This window comes from Mugil cephalus, chromosome 8, assembly GCF_022458985.1.
Source record: "Mugil cephalus isolate CIBA_MC_2020 chromosome 8, CIBA_Mcephalus_1.1, whole genome shotgun sequence".
NCBI lineage: Eukaryota > Metazoa > Chordata > Actinopteri > Mugiliformes > Mugilidae > Mugil > Mugil cephalus.
Window position 1 is genome coordinate 16,768,491 of NC_061777.1, and position 13,489 is coordinate 16,781,979.

At 43.2% G+C, this 13,489-nt stretch overlaps 1 protein-coding gene across 1 annotated transcript in view; it reads right to left on the minus strand.

The window, feature by feature from the left end:
* The window catches only part of adgrv1 (adhesion G protein-coupled receptor V1), a 92,815-nt gene continuing 79,326 nt past the window's right edge, over positions 1 to 13,489 (minus strand). The window contains exons 92-95 of the mRNA XM_047591129.1: positions 11,818 to 11,939; positions 6,218 to 6,403; positions 4,226 to 4,403; positions 1 to 490 (exon numbers count right to left, since the gene is read on the minus strand). Of these exons, the coding sequence (XP_047447085.1) occupies positions 372 to 490; positions 4,226 to 4,403; positions 6,218 to 6,403; positions 11,818 to 11,939 (605 nt within the window). The 3' untranslated portion in view covers positions 1 to 371. The remainder of the gene's footprint in view (positions 491 to 4,225; positions 4,404 to 6,217; positions 6,404 to 11,817; positions 11,940 to 13,489) is intronic.

The window sequence follows — 13,489 nt, forward strand, 5'->3', positions numbered from 1 at the left end:
TAAAATATATGGTACATTATTTATTAACAATGTTACATAATCTCCATCCTCAGCAGCAGAAGATGTGCTAAATGAGCACGTCTGTCTATATCAGGCTAGATTGCTACAGAAAAGAACCAAAATATACATTCAGAACTCCATCAACAACTTTTAAAAAATACATTTAGTAAAGCATTTATGTATATACGAGAACAGATGTACAGTAAAAAAAAGAAAAAAAAAATCCACATACAGTATCAAACATCTATTTTGAAATACGTCTATTTAAAATGTTTTAGTGCAAAGTGTTGTACAATATAAAAATACTGCCTTGTAATTTGTCTTCCTCCCATCACGGACACAGAATACGAGATCTGTGTGAGGTGAAAAGGTTAGAGGTGCGTGTCTGCGATGGGGATTCGTCGGAGCTCGACTATTTGGGAGTTGGTCACACTCCCCCCGTCGTGGCTCCCGGGGATGGACTCGTTATCGCTGACGTTAAGGCCGGTCCCTAAAACAGACACAAAACATTCGAGTTCAGCCTATAACACAATGAGGTTTCTCTCTAATTAATTAATTCATGCAGCGGATTTGCAGCGTGGGACACTGCAAAATCAAAGATTAAATACAGTACACCTTACTCAGCAGGTTAGAGCGCCTCGTGTAACTCAATGCAGTGTGTCCTTTTACTGCCCCAGTGGTGTTATATCATCAACACTACAGTATATGTGAGGATTGTTGGGTTATCAGACAGTGTACTTTACATTATCTGGTCCAAGATGTGAATGGAGCAGACCCACAAAGTGTGATGTAAGTCTTGACGGAGGCAGCGAAACAATGTGACTCATTATATGCCAACGCATAAGTCACACAGCGGGCCTGCTGGTAAAACACTGACACACTGTGTGTATGATAAACACATGCTCAGTTACGACAAATATTCACATTTCTTATTGCCACGCAACCCTGGATGTCTAATACTATAGGCTATAGATTTAAATCATATTTATTTTCAGGTCACATCACGCTTTAATCACTTTTTTTTTGTCATACTGGAGTTGACTGGTACGTTTTAATTCACCAAGAGATTATTGTGCTGAACGTTTTGTGTGTAGTGCGCTTACTTGCAGGATATCTCAAGTGCAGGTTAGCCAACGCACAAAGGTGCAAGACCAAGATATTTTTTCTGTCAATGCAGCAACTGTTGCAAAAAAAATTGCAGGTGCCATGACATAACCAGAGGGAGAGATCAGACCTATGAGCCGTCACAGAATCAGGCATTTCAAGCCTCCTCCTGACGCCGCGCAAATGACCCACGTGTTAATGATCAGCCCTCAGAGGCACTACACAGTCCGCAGCACCAAGGGGCTGGGAGTACACGCGTGTTAATGGTTCACTACCAAATGAAGGATGAAGACCCTCATTACAGGAGCGCTTACTGACCCCTGTCAGGTGTTGCGCTGTTATCCAATTCTGATGAGCGAATTATCTGTCGTGCTGACTGTGTGGTGGTTGAGATTAAACCAGGGCACATGCTCGGGGTGACATGCAGCCACAAAGGGAAGGGCACAGGTCAGCAGAGAAAGTGTGAAATGTCCCTGTGGTATTCTGCACAACACAGAGGAGGATACAAAAATAACGTGAGGTTCCTGTTTCAGGAAAATCTCAGTTTACAGGATGGTATCAGTGATGGTGAGGGGGGTGAGTGCAGAGCTGTTGTCACATGGTGCGAGGACAACTTTCTGCAGTCCGTGGTGGCCAGTGCGCTCCTGTGCACCTCCGCATGCTGGGGCGGCAGACTGCAAACTGGTCTGCAGGGCCAGTGATGTTGTAGGGGTGGAGTTGGACTCTTTGTACACAGTGCCAGAGAGGAGGATGCTGGCAAAAGTGAACACCGCCCTGGACAACACCTCCCACCCACCTCACAGCACACTGGCCACTCTGAGGAGTACCTTCAGCAACAGGCTCCTCCTTCTTAAACGTTCCACAGGACGCATTCGTTCCTGCCTGTGGTCATAAAACTTTATAACTCCTCCCGCTGAGTGTTCAGACTCTTTTATAATTTATTTGTAACCATTTAACCTCTTTATTATTTATTGTGCATACTTGTACAGTGTTTGTTTATTATGCATCGTACATCTTATTTTAATTATTTCTGTGTTTTTTCTATTACTTTTTTATTGTATTTGTATTTCACTCTGTCACCCTGCAACTTCTGTCACTTTATGGGAGCAACAGCAATTAAACTATTTTCTTGCAGGATTAATAGAGTATACTGACTTTGATTCTGACTGCCAACCTGCCTCCTTGCTGCACTGAATGATATGAACGATTACTTCGTAGTGCTGAGTCTGCCGCAGAGTGTACCATTAAATTTCCTGGTATGTCTGCTGCACCCGAGAGGCTACTTAAAGTCAAACATCCCTCCAGCTAAGGACAGAGGGGAGGTACGTCAAGAAAACAGACATTCGTGCTGCTGCAACAGTCTGTTTACCAAAACCCCGTCAACACGCACAAACAATAGGAGGGCAAGGGGCCATCTACGTTCCAAACTTTTCTCAGTGCAACACTATCCTCTCAGCCTAATCCCTTTATTAACACTCTAAGTCAAACTCACACCTGCTAGGAGGGGGCTTTTCATTTGGCCATCACCACGGTTACAAGTTTTGTTTTTGTCTGGGATGCACATTATCGGGTCTAGAAGAGGGTAAAATCTGATTTGGGTTTGAGGATTTTCAGCTTGCTACAGCCTTTAACATGCTCAAAGTCATCCAATAATAGCTGTTAATGATTCATTCACTTTCCTGGAAGTTATTTCTCTTCTCCAGAACGCCAAGAGATTAACTGTGAAATTCAATGTGACCCCATTCAGTCCCATTAAGTTTAGGGTCATATCAGGTTGGTCTATCTCCCCTACATAATCCTTATCACAGACCAAACGACCACTAGTTAGAGAACCAGATTCCTGCTCTTTCCGTGACGTACAACTAAAGCTGAGTGGAATATACTTAATGCTTGAGCTGTTTAATGTTGAGCTGTTTATCACTGAACCCACAACTGGTGGGGGACTGACACTGATCTCTGGATCACTAAATAACCAAAGAATAACAAAACAAACATAAATATATTGCTTGGGTTGTAAATCCAGCCTCTCCAACCTTTTAAAAATGATGTGGTGTCTGGACATTGTTGTCTCAACGTCTGTCTGACTCAAGCACGCCTTCAACTTCAAGCAACCTGTGGCTGAGCCTGAAGATTGTCTAAACAATTTTAGTGTTACTGCTGCATGACTCAGCCGCATAACAATATCGCAACTTTGCAAACATTTGTTTTATGTCAGCGTATTACATCTACACTCCACATATCCACATTACTCTCAAATAAAAAATGCACCCCATTTTAATTCTAACATTTAAGTGACTTGTAACGGTAAACAACGGCAAAAAAAAAAAGAAGGTGTATCAAACAACGGCTGTGAAATGAAAGCATTAATCCAGTATTAACTTAAAGTCAGGGACAATTGCTGAGACAGCCAGACACCACTCCTTCAGACACCGGAAGGGCCTTTGTGTGTGCATTGGTTATATATCAGTGAGCCGTTCAGGGCCCGTGGCTCATTAAACATGAATGACAATAGAGGAAGAATGGTTTCCATGGCAGCAGAGAGATATAATGTCAACCAGTGAACGAGCGGGAATGCTGCAAATGGATTAATGGACGCTATAGACACTATTTTTGCATTTAATCACCAGTCTGAGCATTTCTCTCTCTGTTTCCTATTTCTTCCTAAGGAACACCAGGTTAAACCGGACGAATTGTATAAGTCTTCTGTGTTTTTACTTTACTTCTTGAAACATGCATTATGGCCAAGAACACTATCCAACAGAAAATATTTTCTGGATACCCTTTGGAAATGTCCTGCACAAATGTTCCACAGCACACTGGGTCTGGAGAAAGAGTTTCTGACTGACACCAAACTTTTTCTAACATAAATACATAAAAAACTAACATAAAAAAAGCAGAAAACTAAGAGAAGGAATAATGTTTGAGTGACCATTCCCGATTTTCAAGTGAACTGGAAATTCTCAACACATCTGACACCCAAAAGGAAACTCAACATCATAGTATATTCTTGCAATTTCGCTCCATTGGCACGCATCTCTGCAACTCTAAGGAAAAATAAATGTCGGTCACGAGTTAGCGCAAAGACGCGGACGTATTATGTAACTCTCTTAATTCTCCTCACCAGTTTTTAAGGCAAATATGAGGTCGTCGAACTCCTGCGACTCCTCATCTGTGGTGACCAGGTTGGTGTTTATGAAGCCTCCCTCTGTGGTGTACGTCCCCATCACAGGGCTGGGCTTGAACGCGCTGCCGGGCTGGATGCTGGGTCGCAGTGATGCTTGCTCCCAGTCTGCTGACACCTAACACACGCAGAAAATATATATATGGCCACCTAGAGCACATCAACGTTCAAAGTTCATATGCGTGTTGCTCCCAAATCGAGATTAAAAAAAAATAAAAAATGAAAACTGTTGTCAAGAGGTTGAAGTATGCATGAGTGACCATTATCTTCCTATAAAAGCAGGCAACAATACACTCACACAGACGCAAATAGACACATGCCATTAAGGCCTCATTCGGGGAAGCGTTGTGTCTGTTAGCCGTGTAATCATGACTGTGATGGGTTTGGGTCATGCAGAGTGCATGTTGTTCGAGCACCCCGACCAAGGGCTAAGGCCGATCCGCAGGGTCAGGGTGGGTCCACGGGGTGAGAGTGAGGTCAGTGGGTTTAGAGTTTCATAATGAATCAGCCTAACACGATGGAAATGATGCTGTTAGCAGGGTTAGACAGATGATGGCTTCTTACATCGTGTTTCATAGTATATATTCATGCAACAAGACAACAAAAGACACAAGCTGTTAGGGGGAAAAAAAAGAGCCAGGAGTGAAATAAAAAAAATGAAACCTGACAACAAAAGCATGTTCCTCTAATTGTATACCTCCGATATGAATCCATTATCTCATGTTTTCCGCTGTGTTCATCCACTGTGAATGCCTCATCTGCCCACGTACATGCATAAATGTGCGGTGTGTGTGCGTGTTGCACAAGCTTCAGAGGCTTGCTGGGCTGTGACTGGTACAGAGCGTCCCGGTGAGGTGAGCTAAGCACTACCAGCCACCACAAATCTGTCACATCCACTTTGAGGTGAGGGCAACGAGCAGATGACGCTGATACGCTGGCCAGTCCAAACATTATATGTCCCTGTTCTAATCTCACTCCAGTTCCATTTCAGCCACTCTCACTCCAAATAATCACTCATCCTCACTAAGGGTCTCCCATCTGCACTTTTTTTTACTGGGATGTAAGCGAATCTTTGAAAGACAGTAATGTGCTCTCATGAATAAAACAAGATTACTGGATTCCTACATGTTGAGAGATCGAGACAGAGAGAGGGCGGGTGGAGTTCCCAGGAGTAAAGTCAACCCCCCCCCCCCCCCCCCCCCCTTTTTTCTCCATCTATCGCTTCCTTTCACCGGCTCGCTCCTTATAGGGTGTTCTCCAGGGAAAAAGGGGCCGAGGAGTTACTACAGAAGTGCTGCATGATTTCAGTGCTTGCTTGCGTGCAATGTGCCAGTCTGACAAAAAGGTCACACAAGGAGATGATGTGGGTGTCTGTGGGAGTCACAAAGACTGGCCGTTTACACACAACTTTACATGCATGTTGTATGAGGAGGATACGTGAAGCGAGAGTCTAAGGGTATGACTGGTCTTTGTGGAATCAGGCGCAGGCGATGTGAGAATTTGATGATGGAAGACCAGGACTGGGCAAAAAAGAGCCATGGGAAAGGAGGGCATGGGAAAAAGAGAGGAAGACAAAAATCGACCAAGAGAGAGGATGATAAGGACGCACTGAGGGAATGAAAAAAAAGTTTGCTAAGCTTATCATCAGCAGAACGCATCAGAAACGCACATTCAAAATAAATAACAACTCATAGAATAAAATTCATGCCATTCTGCAGGAGATTATCAGCAGATGAAACTGTTGCTCTTGGCGTTATGTCAGGACTGAATCTTTTTCTACTTTCAAGAAGTGAGAGGACAAGAAAAACTGAACATGTGTAACCAAAATAAAATTCAAAGATTTAGAACTGGAAATAAGGGAACATATGAATGATAAATACTGTAAACTGATGATAACACGTGTGTCTGGATATCAGACCAAGATGAGTCTACCTCCTCCATGGCACTGATGAGGTTCTGCGTTGATTTGCTGATGTCGCCCCCTACTGTGGCGGGTCCCCCTCCCTGGTAGGAAGAGTCGGCACCGTCATGGCCGCTCATCTCCACAGTGTAACTGGCTTTAGTCGGCCAGCACAGCTGGTTGTGCATGATGAAGTACACTGCAAACACATACAGGCCCTGCAGGGAAAGAAGGATGGCATTAAAAATATGCTGGAAATTTGTTCATGGCTCTTCGGTGTAATATATGCTAAATTTAAAGTCTAGAATATATAGTATATAGTTTAGTATATAGAATTAAAAAAAAAAAGTGTAATAGAAAATACTTGGTGCTGGTAGGCTTTGTGGTCTTATTGCAATGGATCACAGCAGTAAACAATCAAGTTATTCTGAGTTAAGGCTTCATTGTTACCTTCTTCCAACGTATTTCAGCAGAAGCAGCACGAACAATGAAGAATGACTTCATTACTGGGTCATGACATCAGTCATTTCAGCTTCCTCCACTTCCTCGTCATTACCAAATCTGCCTGGTAAACAGCACCAGGCTGTGAATCACCCCAAAACACCCGAGTGCCAAATGCCACGAGGCCATCCCGTATTTCACAACACCCATCACCGGGCCATGAGGCCAGCCGCAGACAGAGATGGAATGCACAGCCCGAGCAGAGCACAAACGTTGGACTGTGTGTGAATACGGGTGCCGTGCAAACACGAACACACCACGCATCCTCACTGACAGTAAGACATTTAGACAAAAGAGAAGATGACGATTCGTTTGCTTTGATTGTTTACAACCGGTGGCAGTGAGTAAGAACTTCCCACACCATTCCAAGTCACAAATGTAACGTTGTGACAGCTTCTTTCTGAGGTTCTGTCTGCCAGCAACAGATGAGAGAGCTGACCAAGAAGTTAAAGTCAACTGCACCCACATACGTGGATGTTATTGAAATAGAAAAGGGATTATAAACAGCGTGGGTAGTCAGAATCAACAATACCAGGAACACAACAGGAATCATAACTGGAAACGGTGTGTTTACGAGAGCACTATAAACTGGAGCATGTAGGCCTAGTTTGCATCGATTGCGAAAATGTGTCAGTGTTTCAGGAGCTATGGATTTTCTGTGTCAGGTTAAGGAAGGAAATTAATTCTGATCACATAACACGCCGAGCAAAAGCCGCCAGGTGTGTGCTCATGCTGGTATCCACGACTGAGTTCTCCATCGCAACAGCACTGGGGTTGATTAGCAGCAGATCATTAGCAAGCTGAGCAGCCTGAGGAACAGGCTTTACTACCATAGGCCTGTTACATAAGTGTTCCCTAATCACTCCACAGGTCGGCTCTTTGGAGATGGAAAGCACAGTAAAGACAGGGAAGGTGTTGAAAAACAGAAAGACCACGAGAAGGAACCTTACGGCCAAGAATGAAAATCGAACTGAACACGGTTCTTGTTTTAAACTGGGTAATTGTTCCAATATTCTCCTCAGTTCCAAACCTGGAACCCTGTTGCGCTTTGAGCAAATCATTTCCTGTGCTCATAAAAGCAACAGATCCATTCCGCTTAAATCCTAACGATGTCCAGGCTCCACACAGCCGAGCGCATGTGTGTGGACGGGCCTGGGTCCGGGTCTTCTTTTCCATAATAACGCACAGATATTCTGTGTCCTATTTTTAGACACATATCAAGGCTGGATGAGGAAGCGTGGGCGGAATTGAATTGCAATGAAGCATGGTGCTGCTTCACGGCTGCGGCTGCCTCTAACTGTGACGATACAATGAGGTAGCATTCATCGGCAGAGAGGCCGCACAGAGGGAGATAATGAGGGGTGGCGCTGTGGTGATTCGATTATTGTCTTCTAATTCCATCTAATGTGGTGCAGGAGGGATGGCGGGACGAAAATAACGTGGCTTGCGGATTACAATTGAACAACAAATATGATCAGGCTCGTAGCTTGGCTCCATCAAACACGAGGCGGGAGACTAAAGGTCGTTTTCACCAGACAAAAGACGAGTGTGTGCTCGGCAGCGCAAACACGCCCGTGCACAGCTGTTAACATCTGCAGCCGTTTAATGATGTTCGGTAATCAGCAGCAGTAGGGAGGTGTGCCACAAAACTAGTTCAACAACAACACCAAGGTAAATATGGAAAATTCTCCTAATGGAAAATTCACGGCGTGAAGGAAACAACAACGACTCCGCTACATTTACAGGCAATGAAACAGAATGGAAAACAGCAGCATTAGACCTGAATAAAAGGTACTGGAGCATGTTGGAAAAAAAACTAGTGGAGCGATAATGCCAGCAGAAACAGGGCAGCTAATGAAATCATGTCTTAAAAGTAAAAGGAATCTTCTAAAAATGGAACAGATTCTCCATAATCCCTTCAGCGGAACAAGCAACACATGAATGCACAGGAATAAACTCCAGATCTTCGAAGGCCTGCGTCTGCTCATGAATCCCAACAATCGTACGTTCAAGGATCCCATTTGCACTCATTTTACTTTCATCCACTCCCTGGGACGTCCCACATAACACAAGGCGTCGTTACTCTTTTGTTACTCTTTCCCGTTTTCACAGCTGAATTGAACCGATGCATTGTAGCAACTGGGTCAGATGAGTTCGTTTACTGCTAATCAATGCCCTTGGACACAATTTAGCTCTGGGGCTCTTTACCTGTTCCACTCTGATGAGTCCTTCCTCGCTCCTACTGCAGACACCAGAGGCTCCCATTTTATACACAGCTTTGAGGCAACCCTGTTTGAGCCTGGACTGAAAATCAATTGCCATACTTCTTTTATAACAAGATTTTTTTTTTCTTTTTCATTTTTCACACAACAGTTCTCAGTGGGTCAGCTCATTGCCAGACAGTCCTAGCTGAAGACAACCTCAAGGGCAAACTGGACGCAAAAGGAGGGGATCTAAAAGACTGGGATGGGACTTCATGGGATGAAGGATGGTTTCTTTGATGTGAAGTTGTGTCCATAGACTTATCTGTAGTCACTGTGTCACCTACAGTCGATAGTGGTCGACATGCCCATTTGGTTTGGAGAGGCAGATAGGTGAACCGGTAAGGAAGCCAATCAATGAACTGCTGTAGATCAGCAGCAAAATGTATTCTAATATTAGCACATCTACATTACTGTCAGGTTGCCTTTTCCGATGGGGAATCAAAGCCATTATAATCTCACCATAAAGTTAACCAGACTCCATTGACAAAAACGGCAATTTTACCTTGCATGGGAGATGCTAGTCATCTATTGTGTGACTTCCATGTCAAAACACTTTGGGTCTCAATTGACATTTTAAAAACACCAAAACTCCCATGTCGTTAGACCAGCATTTGCCCTGAGAGGTAAAATCACTCTTTTTGTCAGGTGGCGTTTAAGAGTGAGGGTGTGCCGACCACCCACTGAAGACAAACTGGCTTTGGATAAGCACCTCATGTAACCTCACATCAATGAAAGCTATCATTTCAAGGCATGAATTTACCTTAGTCAGATGAAAAATTAAGCTCATGTCGGGAAGAACTGTGACATCATTGTTTTCCCATGAGCTGAATTTAAAACCTGTAATTGACACAAGTGGCCTTAAAAAAACACAGTCACACTACTGGTCAGCTGAGAAAGAAAAGAAAAAAAGTGACCACATGATGTCACAGAGTGGAACAATCTCTACTGGAGCTCACAAACAAGCGCTAAGTGCGACATTGACCATTAAGCATTGACATCACTTCTCTCATTAGTCACTGTATCGACAGGAGAAGTTTACTTTGGTGCAGCCCTGTTGTCTTTGACGTGCAGGCGCCACATATCACCACGGGTCACCACAGACCTCTTATGGTACACTTTACAGGCAGTTAGTCTCTTAGACGATGACAGAAGAGAACACAAACATTTTTAGAGAGAGGCCTGGGAGAGCTTCATGGGGACATCTTTGCAAAGAAAACAACACTGAGTCACTCAAGGATCATTTCCCACTTCCAAATATAACTAAATCCTTGTGAAATCCTGAAGTATACAGCTTAAAAGTCTGAGTGAAATGGGCATAACCCTTTGAGCTCCAATACGTAAGCTACTTTACATTAAATCGTTCCAAAGATTTCTTCTAGAAAAACATCCTTAAATGGTAGAAGGGCATTTAAGACAGTGAAAGAAACAGTGAAATCCCCTCAGACCACACTAGAATCATTTTTGAATCATGTGGAGTCATTAACAACCTAAACATGAAAGGTGATCGACAACAAATGCAATGGTTATAATGAAAGAAAAAAATAAAAAAAACTTTTTGATTTTCTTCCCAGGCCCAGTCCTTGTAAAAATTAGTTATATTCAGAATATTCACATTACTTTAAGTTGCCAACCTTTTTTTCATGCTCTATAATCAAGGCTCTAAATGTGGCGTATAATTGATGTCAATTTTACTCAGGAAGTTGATAAAATAAAATAAGTTGCAATTATTTCTTTAAATTTGCTAAACTCACACATACCCACATAATTAGGGTGCGCAAGGTGACCGGTGACCACTTTTTCTGAATTGGGGTTGAATTCCTTACTTGCATGATGCAAAACTCAAACAAACAGGTGAGTGAAACAGTTCTGTGGTGGTTTTATCATTTTATATTTTGTTCCCTGTTTTTATGCATGCACTGTGTTTTTTTGTTGAGTCTGTATTTTGTGCTGTACCTTTTTGTTGAGTTTCTATATTTTAAATGCCCATCCAAGACTACCATTGCAAAATAGCTGTGCTGGTGGTAATGCTTGTCTTTATACAAACGATCTGTTGTGTAACTCTTTGAAGCTAGGTACACTAAATGTCTGAGGGTTTCCAGCTGCGAGGACAGTGTTATCTTGTGCCTCATTAACGTCCTCTCCACTGTCTATCTATCTCCATTGATACTTGGAGTACACGGACAAATGCAAGAAAGGGAGCATCAGTTGTAATGATTGAGCGAGAGGCAGAGAACAAACAGACAAAAACCACACATGGAAAGTGGAGAGAGAGAGAGGGAGAGAGAGACAGAGAGACAGAGAGAGATGGCGGAGAGGCTCCAGTGAGATGTGACACTGTGATAACCCGGCCTCTCTATCCACTCCTGAGCCACTTCTTGTTCTGCCTCAGCGATACATCAAAGCCGTGCTTCAAAGTGGGCTGAAGTTGCCTTCATCACACCCCCGCCCCACCAAATGCCCTGCCCAGCCCCACCCCCCAACCCCAGCACACACACACTGTAAAGTCAGTAAATCATAACCATGCACACACAACCTCCCACATGCAAGTCAGTAGCAGACTAAGTCATTCAAAATTGCATTTGTGGTACCTTAAAAGAGGCTCATAATAATTATAATTTATAATATACGAAACACAGAGAGAACTTCTAAGACCTCAATCTACACAGCCTGGTATCTATAGCACCATTAAACGTCCACTTCATCAGAGTTTCAGAAAGGCAACACTCTCTGCAATTAAAAGTTGCTGATTAGTTGTTGAAAACTATATATTTTCTGCATCACAAAGTACTGTGAGTCAGTCGACAAATAAGAATACGTGCATGCAAACAACTAATAATAATGACAATGAAAAAAATCGGTGATCTCACCAGCAGGACGTTGAAGATGACGTAGAGGATGAGCATCCACAGGTACCTGTAGCCCATATGGAGTCCTGCCCACAACCAGACCAGAGAGATGAGCAGAAAGAGGTAGAGAACCAGCGGCACCTCTGCAGCAAAGGGGGTAACAAGAGAGAAGGATTATTAGAGGTCAAGATTAATTAAACATTTGATTGAAGTCATGAACGCACAATCAAAATGATAGGCTTGTATGTCATTTTTAGAATTTGAATGAGACTGAGTTGGCATACAATAACTCACCGATGTGAATATTTCCTGCGATTAAAATGCATATTTGCGTGATATATGTGATATAAAGACCCTATACAGTACAACGTAATCCTCACTGGTTGCAAAGGCTTCAGAAGCGAGGCCTAATAAACCCGAGAGCAGGGCTGTAAAACGAGAAGGAGTGGATGTGAGGGTTATTAGTGCACCTCAGGAGCTGCTTAACGAACCAACTCTCAGAACCCCAATTTAACATCGGCGTAAGACGTTTCTGCTCCAGCAGCCCATTGAGTCCATGTGGTACGCATGTGGACTCAGATTAAAGCCTCAACCGGCGGAGAGGAGACACATAAAGCTTGAGAAAAAACAGCCACACGCATTCATACTTATGTATGCCAGGAAGCACTCTATACTCGAGGCTTCATCTATCGAGCATTTGCGGTGCCTGTGTTGCAGTTAAGTGCATAAGAAGCGCTGATAGTGATCGAAGAGCCAGAGTGCACAATCAGTTTGTTAGAACTAATGGCGACGACGGCCATTGTGTTGGCGAGGTTACGCCTCAATCATACACACTGTATATTCTTAAAGCTGGCAATAGCAGGAAAAAATGGAGTTAATTACCAAAATGGAGACAGATAGCTGACACTCATGTCAGGAAATCCAGAACTGCTGTACTTTTGAAATGAATCGTACAATACCTGCTAATAGTATGCAGCATGACATTACAAATATTGACATTGGGTGATCTTAATAATTAGGTGTGCCTCTCTTCATAGTTTGCAATCAGCAATTAACGCCCTTTACTAAAAACAGACATGTGATCCGTCAAGCGCTACAAAAGCACACAATGCATCATCTGCATTGTGCAAATACGATATACTACAGACACCATACTACACATTCAGGGTGCAGAGAGACCTCTAAGCATACACCGATCACCCACAACATTACGAACACGGAGAGGGGAAATATCATCGACCATCCTGTGACAATGCAACGTTCTGCTGGGACATTTTTGGACCCTTTCATTCGTATTGATGTTACTTAGACATGTACCACCCACCTAGACCAGGCACCCCACACCCCATAGCAACGCTGGCTGCAGGCCACACTAAAAAACAGCACAAGGTGTTGACCTGGCCTCCAAATTCACTAAACCCCCAAACTGATCAAGCATCTGTGGGGAGACCTACACTATATTAGGAAGGTGGTCATAATGTTATACCTGATGAGTATATCTTCTGTATTTGGGTTGCGTCAACAGTTACTAAGATAACATCACAAAGAGATATTTCTACACGTGTTTCTAAGCTAAGCTATGTTGTTGCAACCGGTGTAACCACTTTTTGAGGGTAGAAGTAGAAGTGAAGTGAAAGTAGAAGTGAAAACTGTACCTCAGACTTTTGCTGTTTAAACTAAAAATGTATGTTAC